At 50.2% G+C, this 18,691-nt stretch overlaps 1 protein-coding gene across 5 annotated transcripts in view; it reads right to left on the bottom strand.

The window, feature by feature from the left end:
- Positions 1–4,974: 4,974 nt before the first annotated feature.
- FGFR1 (fibroblast growth factor receptor 1) overlaps positions 4,975–18,691 on the bottom strand; it is a 59,978-nt gene continuing 46,261 nt past the window's right edge. For 4 of the 5 annotated variants that reach the window (XM_038746105.1, XM_038746106.1, XM_038746103.1 and 1 more), the window contains 12 exons: positions 18,411–18,601; positions 16,234–16,378; positions 14,021–14,223; positions 12,987–13,132; positions 12,552–12,673; positions 11,413–11,523; positions 9,354–9,544; positions 8,598–8,720; positions 8,357–8,427; positions 7,832–7,969; positions 7,578–7,683; positions 4,975–7,242 (listed from right to left, as the gene is read on the bottom strand). In XM_038746105.1, the coding sequence (XP_038602033.1) occupies positions 7,066–7,242; positions 7,578–7,683; positions 7,832–7,969; positions 8,357–8,427; positions 8,598–8,720; positions 9,354–9,544; positions 11,413–11,523; positions 12,552–12,673; positions 12,987–13,132; positions 14,021–14,223; positions 16,234–16,378; positions 18,411–18,601 (1,724 nt within the window). In that variant the 3' untranslated portion in view covers positions 4,975–7,065. The other variant, XM_038746101.1, reaches the window with a different exon arrangement.

The raw sequence follows: 18,691 nt of genomic DNA, 5'->3' as shown, positions 1-18,691 counted from the left end.
ATATGTTTACCACGGGCTCTGTGAAAGCTTTCTCTTTTGTTTCTAGCAAACCTACCATCTTCAAGCTTCAGTAGGTGCCCCTTAGTCTTGCTTTTGTGGGATTTGAGATTAACAATTCCATGTTTCCTCTTCCGCACCCTCCCGGATTTTACAAACTTCAATCACGTACCTTCTCAATCTATGTCTTGGTAATTAAGAGAACTAAGCTTTTCAGTCCATCCCCATATAACAGCCTATCCTTCCCCCATTTTTGTTGCCCTTCTCAGCTCCTCCTCCATTTTATGGTTTAACCTGTGCTTAAAAGTCCTTTCTGTTCGACATGCATCCTCATACATACCGTTTTGAAGGCTTGTTTTCAGGGCATAATGTTTTTTAGAGCCAAATCCCACCCTGAAAGCCCCCCACCATGAATAAAGAACTTAGGAAATGCATAAACTGTATTTCTCAGGACTGACTGACTGGGAAATGGGTTCCATTTTTATGTGCCTCTCGGGAGGATTGGTGCTCATCAAAAACTTCCCATGAGCCTGCTTCAGAATTCCTCAGCCTGCATATCTACTCATCTACCAGTGGGCCTGTCTGTCCATGCTACAGCTGGGGCCTCAGCTGCAAGACAGGCCCCTGCCAGGGGTGGAAGTAAATCAGACCGGGCCAGAACTTGGCTCCCATAAAAGAGAAAGTCTTTCAAATGGCTGTCCCAACATGAAAATTATTTTGCGGGCAGCGGTCCCAGCCCCTTTGTCACCAGTAGCTGCAGGCCCACTTCCCCATTTTACCGTTCCCGAGGCCCTGAGTTGAATGTGTGTCTTCTTCAGGGGCTGTACACCCACCCATCCGTGCCCTTTTCAGGCAGGATGCAGCCCTTAATCTCACTGGAGAATTTGGGGCAATCCAGGCTCCTCCACTGGCAGCAGGTTGACCCTCTCTCCTGTCCCATTTACCCCACTCCCCCCACCCACCCACATACACCCATCTTCCCTCTCTCCATGGCAGGGGTCCAGTTAGAGAAAATATTTTTACTTTCACCCCTGGCTTTTATCCCATTTGATGTTGCAAATAGTCCTGAGATTGAAGAGGAGAAAAAGCAATCTAATTTACAAGGGACTTTAGTTGTACACGCTGAGTCATGGCCTGGCTCGATCTCCGCCTCCGCTCTCGGTGATCTAGGGCTGCAGAATAGAGGAAAGCCTCCAACTAATGAGCTTACCTCCTGAAGAACGAACATCAAGGTTTTTAAGACAGAGGAGTGAACCGCCTACTTTAAGCATAGAGCCCAGTACAGACTGATTATCTAAGCCCACGCTAGTCTGTGGGATTCAAGCCCAATTGAAACCTCGCTCAAACCACCACTAAACCTATGCTCATTTCCGACCAGTGTTACCATGTGTGCCTTAATTTTTTTTAAAAAAATTCATAGTTGTCCTTGACCCATTGGAAAAAAAAAAAAAACATACCTTAGACTAAAAGCTTTGAGAACAAGGGCCGTGCCTTTTGTTGTATGTTCCCAAGCACCTGGAAACATGGTTTGCACATAGTCACCCCTCAGTGAAGGCTGTGGATGTTATGCAGAAAATTCATGCATGAAGGAGCCCAGCTATACTTCATCTTGAAACCCAAAGTCCACATCAGTTGGGTTGTTTTTATTCTGGCCCATATGGATCATGCTAGATTGTAAACTTGTTAGCTCCCTATTTTTTTTCTCTCCCAAGGCTCAGTACAGTGTTCTGCACACAGATGCTAAATACCTTCACAACATTCCTAAAATCCACCCTCTCCTCTCCAACCAAACTGCTACCACACCGATCCAAGCACTTATCCTGACTCCTGCATCTACCTCCTTGCTGACCTCCCTGTCTCCTGTCTCTCCCCACTCCGGTCCACTCTTTGCTATGTGGATTTTCTAAAAAATCCCATCTCTCTCTTCAAGTCTTAACAACCTCCAGTAGCTACCTATCCAGCTCCACATTAAACAGAAATTCCTTACCATCGACAAACTCCTTACCATTGACCTAAAGCACTTGATCTGCTTGCCCATCCTCCCTCACCTCTCTGATCTCCTGCTACATCCTAACATGCACACTTCCCTCCTCTAATGCCAGCTTACTCAATGTGCCCTGATCTCATCTATCTCGCCACTGACCCTTTTCCCACATCCTCCTCCTAGACTGGAACTCCCTTTCTGCTCTATATATACACACCAGATTACCCCTCCTCCCCACCACCCCTTTCAAAGCTTTATTAAGGTCACATCTCCAAGAGGTCTTCCCCAATTAAGCCCTCTTCCCCCTACCCCTTCTTCTGTCTGTGTCATCTATGCACTTGATCTGTGACCATTGGGCATTTGATATTTTCCCCTCCCTTAATAATAGTGGCATTTATTAAGCGCTTACTATGTGCAAAGCACTGTTCTAAGTTCTGGGGAGGTTACAAGGTGATCAGGTTCTCCCACGGGGGGCTCACAGTTTTGATCCCTATTTTACAGATGAGGGAACTGAGGCCCAGAGAAGTTAAGTGACTTGCCCAAAGTCACACAGCTGACATGTCAGAGCCAGGATTTGAACCCATGACCTCTGACTCCAAAGCCCGGGCTCTTTCCACTGAGCCACGCTGCTCCCTTGACCCCAAAGCACTTATTTACATAGCTTTAAATGATATATAAGCTCAGTGTGGGCAGTGAACGTGTCTGCTAATTCTGTTGTATTGTCCTCTCCTAAGTGCTCAGTACAGTGGTCTCCACATAGTAAGTGCTCCGTAAATACTATTAAGAGCTCTTCCCCAGTATTTTCCTGGGTTTACTTTCTCACCCATTACAGTTTTGTTCAGTTCCAGTCCAAAAGAGAGCTCTTGACAGCTGTTAGGACCTGCTTTTGAGTGCCTTTATTTCTGTTTCAACGGTGCCTAACACAGTAATGATCTTCTACTATATTATTCATAAAGATGAGCTTAACTAGAGAACGCTTGTGGCTAGCTAAAGCCCAAGGCTACATAACTCTCCCCTTTGCCTCCAATACAGTTGATGTAATGCAATCCACATGTAAACTCAAAAGAGATGCCAATTTACCTAAAGCAAATAAGACTTCAGCTTTGCAGACTCCATCCAGTGACAGTTGATAGTCACAACTTCATTACCATTGACAAGATTGACTTCTTGCTTCATTGGAGGCTGGACCCTCTTTTCCTGAGATCGATATTTTACATTAGCAGTACCAAGGGACAAATGATCCATGTTTTGTGGCTATTGAAAGAGACCAAAGAGACCCAGTGCAGTATTGATTAATGCTTCTGTGACTGGACAACTGAAATCTTTTAACCCTCAACAGACTAACCCGATCCAGTACTCTTGACAGGCTGCTCTTTCAGTTTAATACCTTCATTAGATAAGCCAAGTTCCATATCCCGGCAGGCTCAATCTGATCACAGTTGTTACCATTTCATTTCCTACATGCTCAATTTCACTTTCAGAGTTGACAGCTTTATTAGAGGAAAACCTAGGTGATTTTGCATTTTCTGCCCCCTTTATTTCTTCAAGGAACATGAAGGGCTTCAAACAGAGTTTCTGGGAGGTAGGGTCAAGGCTGGCATTAGCATTTTATAATTGGGGAAATAAGAGAAGCCACTTCCTCGGTTATACAGCCAATCCAGGATAAATAAAAGCTCTAGTAATAATAATTAAGCACTCACTATGTACCAAGTACTGTACTAACAGAAAAGCAGCATGGCTCAGTGGAAAAAGCAAGGGCTTTGGAGTCAGAAGTCATGGGTTCAAATGCCAGCTCCACCAATGGTCAGCTGTGTGACTTTGGGGAACTCACTTAACTTCTCTGTGCCTCAGTTCCCTCATCTGTAAAATGGGGATTAAGACTGTGAGCCCCCCGTGGGACAACCTGATCACCTTGTAACCTCCCCAGCGCTGAGAACAGTGCTCTGCACATAGCAAGCGCTTAATAAATGCTATTATTATTATTACTACTAAAAGCTGGGGTAAACAGATTGGACACAGTCCCTCTCCCACACTGGGCCCACCGTCTAAGAGGGCAGTAAAACAGATATTGAATCCCCTTTTCACGACTGAGGTAACTGAGGCAGAGAAGTTAAGTGACTCGCCCAAGATCACCCAGCAGCCAAGTGGCAGAGTCAGAATTAGAACCCAGGTCCTCGGCCTCCTGGGCCCGTGCTCTCTGCACTAGACCACACATCCTGCTTTCTAGGCTGGTTTTTAGATCGTGCCCCTGTTAACCTACCTCTCCCCCTCCCCACCCGCAAAATATGCTTTCCGAAAAATACGTGAAATTTTGAAGGAAGACACCGAATGCAAATTTTCCGAGAACCACCGCGCCGGAACAGACAATCTAGTAGTGACGGATTGACACAAGAGCCAAATGACCGTCTTAGAGAGGAACGGTAAACCCAAGCAGCCCCCTTTGCCCCGGAAAAACAATCAGATAGGGGTGATTCTTTTATTTTGCATTAGACTTCACAAGTGATCCTTTAGCAGTGGCGGCAGAGGGCAGCTTACAGAGAAGGAACGGGAGAGATGGTGGAGTGAGAAATTGGCCAGCGGGTGGCAGGCGAACACAAACGTCCATCTAAGCCAAGGCAGTGTCCCAAAACGGGGTAGGTGGGGGGAGTTGGAGGGGTGGTGCTACAGAGAGAACCATTAGAAGCCAGCGTCCTGTGATGTTTCCATAATAGAATCTGTCTGCACGTACTTCGGAAAATAGGAGGCGACGTAGACAAAAGTGTGCTGAATTACCTAAGACAATAAATATCAAGGAGCAGTGGAGGGAGAGTGTGGAAGAATTACAGGGCCAACCTGTCATGATAAACATTGGGTCCTTCTATATATCTTTTACACACACACACACACACACACACACACACACACACACACGCACACACACACACTCTCTCTCTCACACACACACACACACACACACACACACACACACACCTCTCTCTCTCTCTCTCTCACTCTCCTTCCTAAGGCTCTGTTGTCCCTGGGACTGCAGTCTTACCCAGGACATCCAAGAAAGGCCCATCACAGAGCCTTTCCTCAAGCAATTAGTCAGGTCCCCTCTCCCTCAGCTTGGCCATTGCTCAGACTATCTCTCTCCTTCCCAGGGCTCTGTTGTCCTTGGAACTGCAGTCTTACCCAGGGCTTCCAAGAAAAGCCCATCACAGAACCTTTCCTCAAGCAATTAGTCAGGTCCCCTCTCCCTCAGCTTGGCCATTGCTCAGACTATCTCTCTCCTTCCCAGGGCTCTGTTGTCCTTGGAACTGCAGTCTTACCCAGGGCTTCCAAGAAAAGCCCATCACAGAACCTTTCCTCAAGCAATTAGTCCGGCCCCCTTCTCCCTCAGCTTGGCCATTGCTCAGACTATCTCTCTCCTTCCCAGGGCTCTGTTGTCCCTGGAACTGCAGTCTTACCCAGGGCTTCCAAGAAAAGCCCATCACTGAGCCTTTCCTCAAGCAAATTAGTCCGGTCCCCTCTCCCTCAGCTTGGCCATTGCTCAGACTATCTCTCTCCTTCCCAGGGCTCTGTTGTCCCTGGGACTGCAGTCTTACCCGGGGCTTCCAAGAAAAGCCCATCACAGAGCCTTTCCTCAAGCGAATTAGTCGGGTCCCCTCTCCCTCAGCTTGGCCATTACTCAGGCACCGACCCCTTCTCTCTCCAAGCTGATTCCCTGCCCCAAGCATCATGTTCCAAGTGCTGCCTCCAACAACTTCCTCTGAGGAAGCAATCCGCTGTTCAGGGCTGCTCTGGCCTTGGCCTCGTGCCCAGCTCTGCTGCGCTTGGGCAGGGGGTTCCTGTCCTGCATCCAGATGTCTCTGCTCAGGGGAGACCACACGATCCCATGTGTTGAAGACGGAGCCCGCAAATGAACACGTTCTTTTGGGAGCCACACACAACTCTGACCGCGTAGTCCCTTGGGCCCCCTGAACTGTTGTCGGAAAAAAACCCCAGTGTAAGCCTCTGGGAATTCTCGGTCGGAGAAGATTAAGAGAAAGGTTTTCCTGTTTGGGGGGCTGCCCCTCCACCCAGCAAAGGGGAAGGAAATAGGGTAGATTAGGATTTGAGTTCTAGTGGGATTGAGGAGGGAAATCAGGAAGGCACAGAAACTTTACCCACAAACATGGGCCTGGAGTTTTGGCTTTTTTTTTTTCTTTTCTTTCTTTCTGTTACTCCCTCATTTTCTTTTCTCTCTCCCTTTTCATACAGCCCATAGGAACTGAAGCAGCAGCAATTTTTTATTGAGGGACCTAAACTGAAAATAGGTTTAGAACATAATTTAAAAAAATAAAACAGCAAAAATAGCAAAAAAATATATGAATTTTTTTTAAAACTTTTCTTTTTTTTTCTTCTTTTTTTAATATATAGCAATTAATTTCTCCCAGCCACTAGGAGTGCCCTACCCGATGGGTATATCTCTGGTAACAACCCTTTTAAAAAGACATGTAAATATATACTCAGATTTTATACACTTTGTGTTTTCTTCATAGCTATGTACAGAGCCCCCAGGATGGGGCTGGGCCCCAGGGCCATAACACTGGCCATGGCCTTCTCCTAATCCTCTGATACCAGGTATTTGGTCAGCAAAGCAAATTAGTATTGGAATTAATAAGCTACAGGTGCCATCCTCCTGGAGCACAGACCTTCTTCACCCTGGGCCTGAAGAACTACCGTCCCCATGAGGTGGCCCTAGGGACAAGGCCCCAGCACGTGGCGGCAGAGCCTTGGAACTTCAAATAAAAAGATGGATGGCAGCTCAGCACCCCACTTCAATGCCCACCCCCGGGCCAGGTTCAGGTGGCAGAGGGAGGGCCCGGTCCAAGGTCTTGGCAGGGGTGGTGGGGCAGGGGTTGTGAAATGATGAAAGCATCCCTCCACCCCCCCACCCCCTAACCCTCCATAAGCAGGCTGAAAGTATGGGGTAGGTCAGCCTGTAGGGAAGCCTTCAGGCAGCCATGGTGCAAACAGCCAGCTCCTTTCAGAAGGGAGGGGAAAAGAAGAGGGAATGAACCCGATGAGAAAGAGTCGAAGAATGACAGTCTGGAGTTTGGAGGTCAGCGCCTCTTGAGTCCCCCATTAGCAAGCTGGGCTGGGTGGCGGGGCAGGCAGGGCTCCTCGGGCAGCGGGTCGTGGGAGAAGACGGAATCCTCCCCCGAGGAGCAGGTAGAACTGCGGGTGTCCGGGAAGCCGGGCGAATACTGGTCCAGGGGCACTGAGAGATCCAGGTACTCCTGTAAGGGGCAGGGGGGAGGGTCACTGAACGAAGGAAAGGGGAAGCAGTTCCTATACCCGTACCCCTGAAGCAGAGATCAAATTCTGGGCCCTGGACAGAATCCAGGCCATTGCGCAGGTGGGACGGGAGGATAGGCTGGGGTGAGGGATGGGACAGAGGATGGGCTGGATCCAAGGGGAAGGAGAGAGGAAGAAGGGGGAGAAGGGGAAAAGGACGAGAAGAAGGAAGAAATGAACATCAAAGATGAAATGGGGGAGGAAGTCCCAAACCTGAAAGCATGCAATCTCCCGGGATTACACGGACGTTGACGCAGCCCGGAAGAGGGGGCCTTACCTGGTTGGAGGTCAAGGCCACAATACGGTCTAGGTCCTCCACCAGCTGTTTGAAGGTGGGTCGCTGAGAAGGCACCGCATGCCAGCAATCCCTCATCATCATGTACCTGCAGCAAGGATGGCGAGGTGGGGAAAGGAGGGGGAAGAGATTGTTGCCTTCCCAGTTTCTCCCACCCTTCCCCAGTGTCATGGTCCCCCTCCCCCTCCCCGATGACTACTCCCTCAGACGCACTGCTGTAAGGCCTCTTGACTCACAGGTCATTGGTGCAGTTGCTAGGTTTGTCCATGCGATGACCCTCCTTCAGCAGCTTGAAGAGTTCCTCCACAGGAACGCCGGGGTAGGGAGAGCCGCCCAGGGTGAAGATTTCCCACAGCAGTACCCCAAAAGACCATCTGTGGGGAGGCCCAGAATTACAGGATCTCCTTGGGCCCAACATTATGGCCAATCCAGTCCAAGGAAGCCCATTTTGATCTGACCTTCCCCAAAGCGGCTTTCCAGTCCAGGCACCGCTCAGCTAGAATGGCCAGGTTCACCCCCACTTCTCTCCCATGAAGGGGTTTTAATTTTCCAGGAAGGAAGGCCCTCTTGACGTGCCCCTTATGCAATTTATAAGAGTGTGGAGACCCTCCCCAGCACGATTCATTCATTCAATCGTATTTATTGAGCGCTTACTGTGTGCAGAGCACTGTACTAATCCCCTTTTACTGCACGATCCCCTTTTACCTCCCTCCCCACTGCCCCCCAGACCACCCATAAGCTGCCTCCTCCCTGCAACTCACACATCACTCTGGTGTGTGTAGATCCGGTCAAATAAGGCCTCAGGGGCCATCCATTTCACAGGCAGCCGTCCCTATATGTAACAGAACAAAAGGAAACACTGGTATCAGGGATACTTGGGAGACAGTAGAGATAGTCAGAGACTGGTGCACTCGTGCAGGAGTAAGAAAAGCTGAGGGAATGGGAACCAACCGCTGGGTGGAGGGAAAGAGAGATGGGGTGGGCGCATCTTGCCTCACTCACATTGGTGGTCTTTTTGTAGTAGTCGATGTGATGGATATCCCGAGCCAGGCCAAAGTCTGCAATCTTCATCACGTTGTCCTCGGTCACCAGGACATTCCGGGCTGCCAGGTCCCGGTGTATGCACTGAAAAAGGAAAGAAGAAGGAGGTTTTAAGGTCCTCTGCCGTAAAGGTCGGTCTCTCCTCTGTCTTAATTGCTACTGTGTCTCTTGCTACGCTTGGGCTCATACTCTCTACTCCATCCAAACCAACTTTTTCTTCATTTACTCAAGCTTATTTATTGAGTGCTTAGTGTGTGCAGAGCACTGTACTAAGCACTTGGGAGAGTACAATGTAATAATAAGCAGACACGTTCCATGCCCACAACGAGCTTACAGTCTAGATGGGGACACAGACGTTAATATAAATTACAGATGTGTACATGCCTCACATTCCCTTCACTATCTTTAGTTTCCACACCATCTTATGTGAAATTATCTTGGTCTTGGATGCCTTCCTCATCCTCCTGTCAGATCAGGCCCTTCCCCGCTCGTTCCCAGCTCTCAAGATTCACGAACTTCCCAAAGCTCTCCTCGGGGCTCTTCCTGGCTACAGAAATTCAGCGAATTCATGAACTCCCTTGGTCCACACATACCATGTTTTATTCCTTAACCATTCCCCCCAACACACTAATTCCCCACAGACCTCAAAATCCATTTCCCCCCCCAAACCCATCCACCTCAGCCTTCCAGCTGCCCTTTGTTTCTGAGGTCCCTTACCTTTTTGGAAGCAAGATATTCCATGCCCCGGGCCACCTGGTAGGCACAAGAGACCAGATCCTTGGAGGAAAGTTGCTCCTCGGAGGCATGGCTGGGGTTGTAACAGTATTCTAATCCAGGGGGCCGTCGGGCCTGGAGGTATTCACGAAGGTTGCCCTTAGATGCATATTCCACGATGACATAGAGAGGGCCTGGAGGAAACAAAGGACAACGTGCCAGTGGGGAAAGAAGCAGGCACCATGCTCACTTCCCTCTAGACTGTCAGCTCACTGAAGGCAGGAAATGTGTCTGTTTATTGTTGTATTGTACTCTCCCAAGCGCTTAGTACTGTGCTCTGCACACAGTAAGCGCTCAATAAATATGATTGAATGAATGGTACTCAGATTGCCCCCTTCTGATTTTCAGTTATGATCAACCTTACCATGGAAGGGGTTGGGGAATGAGAATGATAATATTATTATTATTATTGTGGTATTGGTAGTGTGGTATTAGTTCAGGACTTTGTATGTGCCAAGCACTGCACTGTGTGCTGGGATAGGCACAAAATCAGGTCAGACACAGCCCCTTGTCCCATATAATAATAATAATAATAATTCTAACAGCATTTATTAAGCACTTACTATGTGCAAAGCATTCATTCATTCAATCGTATTTATTGAGCGCTTACTGTGTGCAAAGCACTGTTCTAAGCACTGGCAAAGTTACAAGGTGATCAGGTTGTCCCACAGGGGGCTCACAGTCTTAATCCCCATTTTACAGATGAGGTAACTGAGGCACAGAGAAAAGTTAAGTGACTTGCCCAAAGTCACACAGCTGACAATTGGCAGAGCCGGAATTTGAACCCATGACCTCTGACTCCAAAGCTTGTGCTCCTTCCACTGAGCCACGCTGCTTCTCTAATAGGGCTCACAGTAAGAGGGAGCATAGGTATTACATCCACATCTGTAAGATAAGGAAACTGAAGTCCAGAGAAGTTAAGTGACTCTCCCAAGGTCACACAGTGGGGAAGTGGCTGAGCCAGGATTAGAACCCAGGTCCTCTTACTCCCCGGCCTGTGGTCTTTCCGCCAGACCAGGCTGCTTCTCTAAAAAACAGAGGAGCTCACCCACGGCAACAACGTGCCCCAATCCGCGATAGTTACAACTCTAATGGGGCTTCCTTCTTTCAAAACAGGAAAGAGAACAGAGCTGCCATCCATCTACATCATAATAGAAATAATTGTAGTATGTTAAGTGCTTACTGTGTGCCAAGCTCGATACTAAATGCTGGGGTAGATACAAGATAATCAGGTCCCACAGGGGGTTCATAATCTTAGTAGGAAGGAGGAACAGGTATTGAGTCCCCAATTTGCAGATGAGGGAATTGAGGCACAGAGAAGGGTAGTGACTTGCCCTAGATTACACAGAAGACAAGGGGTGGACCTGGGATTTGAACCCAGCACCTCTGATTCCCAGGCCCACGTTCTTCCACTAGGCCATGCTGCTTCTCCAAGCTAATAGCCGAATAGGCTACCCTAGAGATCCAAATTCAAATTCCAGCTCTGCCACTTGTCAGGTGTGTGACTTCGGGCAAGTCACTTCACTTCTCTGTGCCTCAGTTACCTCATCTGTAAAATGGGGATTAAGACTGTGAGCCCCACATGGGACAACCTGATCACCTTGTAACTTCCCCTGCGCTCAGAACAGTGCTTTGCATGTAGTAAGCGCTTAAAAAAATGCCATCGTTATACAGGAGTGCAAACCCCACCATCCTCCAAAAACATATACACTCCCACACAGAGAACTGTACTTTCTCTCTCTGCAAATTCAGTCCCAGACATGCTTAAGTAACATTAAATGTGGCTGTTGGTAGCCTGGGTGGAAACATACAGTCTAGCTCACCTCCTATAGGTACCAGCACCTCCCAAAGGATTCTTCTTTGAAGCAATTAAGGGCTTACATCACCAACATTGCCCTTGAACTGAATTTGGCTTCTCTAAACCTGCTCTAATAGACTCTTGTGGGCACCTGGTGCTCCTCTGTTTCCTCTTCCGGCTCAGATTTCTCTCATCTGCTCTTACCATCCTGTGTGCAGGCCCCCAGCAGGTTGATAATGTTCTTGTGCTTCCCAATCATCTTCATCATCTCCATTTCAGAGATCAGATCTGACAGGTCCTTTTCTGTTGCATCTGCTGTGGGCACAAATGAGAGAAAGATAAGCTTCTCTTACTTGGATGTAGCAGCACAGTGGAGGCATAGGGAATGGAAACTTGGAGGCTGGAAAGTTTCCCATTAGACTGTGAGCTCCCTGAGGGCAGGGTCCATGTCTCACCAACTCTACTGTACTCCCCAAAGTGCTTAGCACAGTGTTCTGTACAGAGTAAGTGCTACGTTCTCAGTAAATACCACTGATTAATCGAGTCTCAATCATTCTTGGGAACGCTCCTATCTTCTCCACTCTCCTCCCTGCTTCATATACCAAGACATTCCTTTGTGGGGGGTGTCTAAAGGGGATGGGATGGGGAATGGACAGACAAGAGGATGGGAGCTCAGAGCTGGATAAAAGGGAAGTGTATGAGTTTCTCTGCTGGAGAAAACAGAGCCTTGGGAATACCTAGGCAGGGTTTATTTTATTATTATTATTTTTGTATGGCATTTGTTAAATGCTTGTTGTGTCCCAGACACTTTACTTAGCACTGGGATAGATACAAGCTAATCAGATTGGACACAGTCCATGTCCCATGTGGGGTTTACAGTCCTAATCCCCATTTTACAGATGAGGTAACTGAGGCCCAGAGAAGTGAAGTGAGTTGCCCAAAGCCACACAGCAGATAAGTGGCGGAGCCAGGATTAGACTCCAGGTCTTTCTCACACCCAGGCCCATCTCTATTCTCCCCCTTCTAGACTTTGAGCCCGTTGTTGGGTAGGGACCGTCTCTATATGTTGCCAAATTGTACTTCCCAAGCACTTAGTACCGTGCTCTGCTCACAGTAAGTGCTCAATAAATATGATTGAATGAATGAATGAATACTCATTAGGCCATGCCTCTTCTCGATGTTACCTGTCAATGCCCTACAACTGTAACCACAAAGAAATCCCAAATGGGATGTTCCATTTGCCCTGGGGCCTACATGCTGCCCATACAAGAAAATTAAAGGCAGGGGGGAGGGGGAGAAAGGAAAGGGGGTTTCTGTCATTAGAGGCTCAATATATCACTTACATTTCAGCATCTTGACCGCCACTTTGGTCACCCGGTTTGGCTTGTCTTTGTCCAGGCCAATGGCCTCCGCCAGTACCACCTGCCCGAAGCAGCCCTCACCTAAAGGTTTGCCTAGCACCAACCTGTTGGGGGGACAGAGAATGGGATGAGATGGGTCAGGAGATTGGGCCAGAATCTCATCCGGCCCAGGGTGATAGAAAGAGGAGGCAGAAGGCCCAACTCACCCAAAGGTGGCATCAGAGGTGGGGATAGGGGAGCGTAGCTCTCAGAGAAGGGAGAGCCACGAGAGGGCAGGGGCAGAAGGTGCCAGGGATACGGAGGAGACTTCCAGTGAGTTGGGGAATCCATTTCAGGAGGGCTCCTGCCCACCCTCCAGCCTGTTGCTGGCACCCACGAACTTCCATCTTTGCCAGAGCCCTGGGGTTGGAGACCTACCTGTCCCGGGGCAGTTCCCAGCGGGGATCCTCAGGCAGCTCATACTCCGAGACCCCGGCCAGCATCGGGGTTCCGCTGGAGGAGAGGCGTGAGGGCCGCACCAGCAGGACCCCCGAGTTCATGGAGGTGCTGGAGTCAGCCGACACCTGCCGGGGAGAGTGGGGTCACCCTTCCGGCGGGAGAAAGGGGAAAAACTCCTCCCACCTATCTCAGCGGGGCTTTAGAGAGCCATGGTGATGATCCACAGGGCAAAGCCAACCCCTGCCCTCGGATTAAAGATTCCCCATCCCAGAGCTCCTCCACTCTCTAAAAAACTTAATCAGGCACGGAGCAACACTGGTTTCCAGGCCGAGATATTCACCCAAGAATATACCTTTGCCTTTGTCTCCAAGCAGCAAGCTCTGGGTCTTCATGGCAACTAACCTGTCTCTGCCTGAGCCACAGGGTTCACAGCCTTTCTAACCCCTCCCCACTTTTTACCCCTCCCAACCCGCACATCCAACTGTCCTACTTCAGCTGGGGGTGGGGGAAGGTTGGAGAAGGTGGAAGGAAAGGGCATTGGGGAGAGAGAAAGGGTAGGAAGGACGGAGGAGACGGGCAAATGGAAGGAGACCCTCCTATGTCCAACCCATATTCTTTCCCAGCTTCCCCTCCCCTATCTAACTGGTTCAGTGCAGTGGGGCTTTCTCTCCCCCGCCCCCTCTCACCCTCCCCAACAGACTCCCCCAGCCCACCCCAACTCTGAGCATCTCAACCTGTGAGCAAGGTTACAATCATGAGCCACATATCTGTAATTCCTACTTGGGGCAAGTGAACGGGCCAGGCAGCCTGGGATAGGAGAACCAAAGCTCTGGCTGGGACAGTGACAGAAAGCAGGAGCACATACCTGGCACTGCATTGCCAGGGCTAGTTTGGAAGTGTCCCGGGCAGGGAAGAGGGGAGCGAGCAGGCAAGGCCAGGGACTCAGGGAAGGTGGAGGAGGAAGAATGGGGGAGGGTGGGTGGATGGACTGTGTGAACCCCCCATCTACTTTCTGTTACCTGTCTACGCAGGGGAATGCTCTTGGCCAGCTTGTGTACAGCCATCTGGCTGTGGAAGTCGCTCTTCTTAGTGCCGCTCTTCATCTTATAAACTATGACGGTCCCCACCATGCAGGAGATGAGGAAGGCCCCTGTGCAGTAGATGATGATCTCCAGGTACAGAGGGGAGGTCATCACCGCTGGTCGCTCCTCCAGGGCTGAGGCAGTATGAGCAAGTGTCAGAAAGCGCGAGGATGGAGCCCCAGGCTGGGGAGGCCAACCTCTAACATCTGACCTCCATGAGAACAAAAGGGACCCTTCCCTCTCCTATCTTCCCCTAAAAGCATCTTCCTAGGACTCAAAGCCTCTCTAGAGATTTAGGGAGCAGGATGGAGCCAGCCAGACATCGTGGGGATGACGTCTTGGCCCTGAGTAATCCGAAAATGTTACCTCAGAATGAACAGAGCTGTGAAGCCCTGGAGCGGGGAAATTCTAGCGACTCACTGGCTCTCTCGGGTCTTCAACAAAGCTGACCTTATCCTGCTTAGCTGGCACAGCCTTCCCAGTTAGGTGTGGCCTTCTAAGGTGTAAAACTAGCCAGGCCCTGATAATATCCCCCTCACCTACACTGAACACCCACTAAAACACACATTGGTTTTTTTAAAATAACTCAGACTGTTTTAGGAAAAAGGCTCCATCATGCTTTCTGGGACCCAACTTCCCAGCCCTCAACCTCCTGAGTGTATCTGATGGGAGAGAGAAATATAAGGAGCCCCCTCCCCCAGCCCCCTTTCCCCAGCCGCCATCATATCCCATCCCAGCTTCCCCAGCCACTGCAGTTCAGTTCATTTACCTTGGAAATGGTTCTGTCAGGAAGGCTTACTTTCTCACACAAGCAAGACTTCTATAGGACATTCCCCAGCCAAGCCCAACGAAGTCCCTCTGAGCCCGGTATTTTATCCGCCCGTGACCCCCCCTCCTCACCCACCCACCTCCCACTCCCTCATCCCTAACAGCGAGCCACAAAGCCAAACTCCCTTGGACCATCCCGGAGAGACAGATATATGACCCCAGCCTCAGTTCAACGAGTCAGAGCCCGGGAACAGAGCCTCCTGCGGCTGACAAGGAGATAGTGAGGCTGATAACGGGGAGAAGAGTTTCTGGTTTTTCCCTGTGTCGAGAAACAAAGCAGGAAAGACATGGGAATTACACACAGGACAGGGACAGAGACTGTGGCAAAAACAGAACTCTTCTCCGCTCCTGGCAGAGTGTTATCAGTCCTTGTCGGCACTGTGGAACAGGAAGGGTGGAGGAGAAAAAAAAAAAAAAGGAAGGAGCAGCAACAACAGCAGAGCAGGCTCCAGGAGCCACATGCAAAAGATTCCAAAAGGCAGAGGCAACCGGCTCCAACCCCAGTGTATGACATCCCGCCACCCTGAACAGGCTCCTTCCTCTCCTGCCCTAAGCCCAGATTGGGCCTAGATGCTACAGTGGAGGCTAAATGGGATTCTTGGGACAACCGTCAAGCTCAACACAAGACAGCTGTCGGAAACTGGTCCTGCTTTAAGTTGCCCAGAAGTGGTTGCTCTTTACCGGTTTCTGAAAGGGGAGGAGGCAAGAAGAGATTCCTTGAACCCCCTCCACCTCACTGTCTTAATGGTGGGAATGATACTAGCAGGCAGCCCGAGGAATTTGACTAACTCCTTCTCCCCCTTCTATGAGAAGCGGGAGCATTTGCACAAGAGGGGTGAGGGGAGGCGGAAGGAAAGCCTTGTTCCCCAGGACTCGTGGGACATCCTGTGGGAAATAAGGAATGGTTTGGGCTTCCAGTTCCTGGGGTGTAAACAAAGAAGCGTTGAGCAGGAGAGGGAAGGAGCTTGCCCTGGAGGAAAGCCTGGCTACAGGTTAAATCCAGACCCGGTGCATGCATTGCTACGGCCAAAGGGAGAACCAGGTGCAGAATGTGGATGGGAGGCCCCACCCTCCTGCCAAAACACGTGCCTGGGCAGCAGAGCACTGAATTCTCCCCCCAGCTGGAAGCCGGAGCAGGAGTGGGAGGGACCGACCCAAGGCAGAGCAGAGAGGAAGGGCTCGCCTGCCGGGCCTGAGCCTCCCCCATCCCTCTTCTCCCTCTCTGTGGACACCGGGCTCCTCCTGACCTTGCAATGCATGCTCCCCCCGTGCCCGAGGTAGGGGCGGGACAGCGAGAGGAGAAGTACAGTATATACCTTCCAGTACGGTCAACCATGCAGAGTGATGGGAGATCCCGATAGAGTTACCCGCCAAGCACGTATACTCCCCCGCATCCTCAAAGGAGACATTCCTTAAGTGCAGCACTTCCATCTCCTTGTCGGTGGTATTAACTCCGGCCGTCTAGAAGAGACAACGGAAGCAAAACGGACAAGCACAGGACATGAGACCTCCAGGACAACCGAGGACAGAGAAGAAAAGGGAGGAGAGAAGAAAGAGGAAAGGAGGAAAATGCTCCCCAGCATCTCATTTGGCAAAATAAAACCCCGGGCAGCAGCGAGACCTGTTAGAGAAAGAAGACAGAGACCCTGAAGGAGAACTCCGGCAGACCTGAGGAGAAGACGGCTGGTTAAACCCTTCACCAGATACTGGCCCCCCTGGCCCATCCAAGCATGCTGGCAATGGGCGGCATGGAGAAATGGGGACTGGCAGGTGGGGGGGTCGTTTGGTTTCATGAGGAGGCAGGATGGAGAAGACACATGACGGAAGGTGGGAGGCTTCTAGATTCACACAGAGATGGTGGATGCCAGAAAGGAGGAGGTTAGGGAGTAAAGGGCAGGGGGAGGGAGCGTGAGAGAAGGAGAGAAAAAGAAGGAGAGAGACTGTCTAGCCCCAGGAGCTGGGCCTGTAGGCTCACTGTTGCCACAGGACAGTACACAAGAAAGGCACACGCAGAGCAGGGGACACACAGCGGGCAGGGAAGGGAGAGGCTGGACAGGGACAAGAGAGCAGCAAACCAAACTGGCCCTCCCAGGCCAGGTATTTTTCCATGGCTTTGGGTACCAGAAACAGCAGGAAACAGGGAGAGATTGGCGCCGGCTTCCCCTCCTGGCCAACCGGCAAAGGGTCTAAGCCAAACCCCCGGCATCGGACCCCATCTCCCAGTTACCTTTTGCCACAGGTCTGGTGACAGTGAGCCACGCAGACTGGTTAGCTTCACCAATATAATTGGAAACCTTACACACATACTCCCCGCTCTGGGCCTCTGTCACATTGAACAGGGTCAGCACCTCCGCATCCGAGCTATTAATCCCCGAATGCTGGAACAAACCAATGACACACCAGTCAAGGGGGTGGACACGTGGACTTTGCAGGGCTTAGTTCCCTTGTGGCTTTTGGGACAGGCAGGCCCAGGGAACGGAAAGGAGGTGGATTTACAAGGAGTTGGGGGATTTCTTGTTGTTACTGTTCTTTTTTGGGAAATAAAATCAAAGTTCTGAAAGGTCCAGAGAATCTGACTGAAATTTCCATCCCCGCCAAACTCATTACCTCGGACAATCACATTCTCTGTTTTGCCTTATGTCACACACCCTCTTCTGGGGTTTTGAGGAGGATGCTGTCCTCCAACAATGTTCACGGCCTTACTAGAGACCGGCTGTGCCTGATCAACTGGACATGGCTACGGAAAAGACTAGACTGTGCTAGTGGCTCCATTCGGGGACAATGAAATGCATTTTACAAACATCTGGCTGCTTTGTGGGGAATTACCTGCAGGCCCCATCAGGGCGGGACATAAATAACATTCTTCCTGGTTTGGGGGATGGGGGGAGGGAGCAAAACTGAAATCAGGAGCAGGGAGAAAGGAGCTGATGTCCCTGGAAGAATAGGATTCCATACTGTAGCAAAATCTCATAGTCCACTTGTATTGTGGCCCCCTTTTTATGGTTTCTGTTAAGTGCTTACTATTTGCTAGGCACTGTATTAAGTGCTGGGGGCGATGCAAGATAATCAGGATGGACACAGATTATTTCACAGAAGACATAACTGAGGCACAAGAGAATTTAAGTGACTTGCCCAAGGTCATACAGCTTGGCTAGTGAGCCTATCTGGCTCTGCCCCCTACTCCCAAACACCCAGTGAGCTTGGAAGGGAGCACAAGAGGAGCTGTGTCTTAAGTTCTACCCAAGGCTAGACCTGCCTCTCCTGGAGAAATTGGTTGGCAGAGCTTCAGAGAAATCATTTTACGATACTGCTCCACCACACTGCAGATCACAAAGCATTTTCCAATGACCATCCCACCTTATACCCCCACCTCTTCCCTTGCAGCCTTAAATACCAAAAGAAGGCCCTCTTGGCCCCATCTAGGGGAATCCTATCTCCTCCCTAGGCGTCAGGGACCATCACCAAAGTATGCAGGCCTGTGGCCCAACTTTACCTTCAGGATCTGGACATACGGTAGGTTGTCTGGGCCAATCTTGCTCCCATTCACCTCGATGTGCTTCAGCCACTGGATGTGGGGCTGTGGGTCACTGTACACTTTGCACACAAATTCCACATTGCTGCCCAGAGCCACTGTCTTGTTGGCAGGTAGTCCAGCCTGCAGTATGGGCCGGTGAGGTGACCGTTCTATGCAAGAGAGGACAGAACCAGGGGGAGATCACACCTTGCTGCTGCCTGGGTAGAGAGTGGGTGTACTTGGAAACACCACCACTAAAA

This window comes from Tachyglossus aculeatus, chromosome 5 (genome assembly GCF_015852505.1).
Source record: "Tachyglossus aculeatus isolate mTacAcu1 chromosome 5, mTacAcu1.pri, whole genome shotgun sequence".
Classification (NCBI taxonomy): domain Eukaryota; kingdom Metazoa; phylum Chordata; class Mammalia; order Monotremata; family Tachyglossidae; genus Tachyglossus; species Tachyglossus aculeatus.
This window is presented reverse-complemented; position numbering and strand designations above follow the sequence as displayed.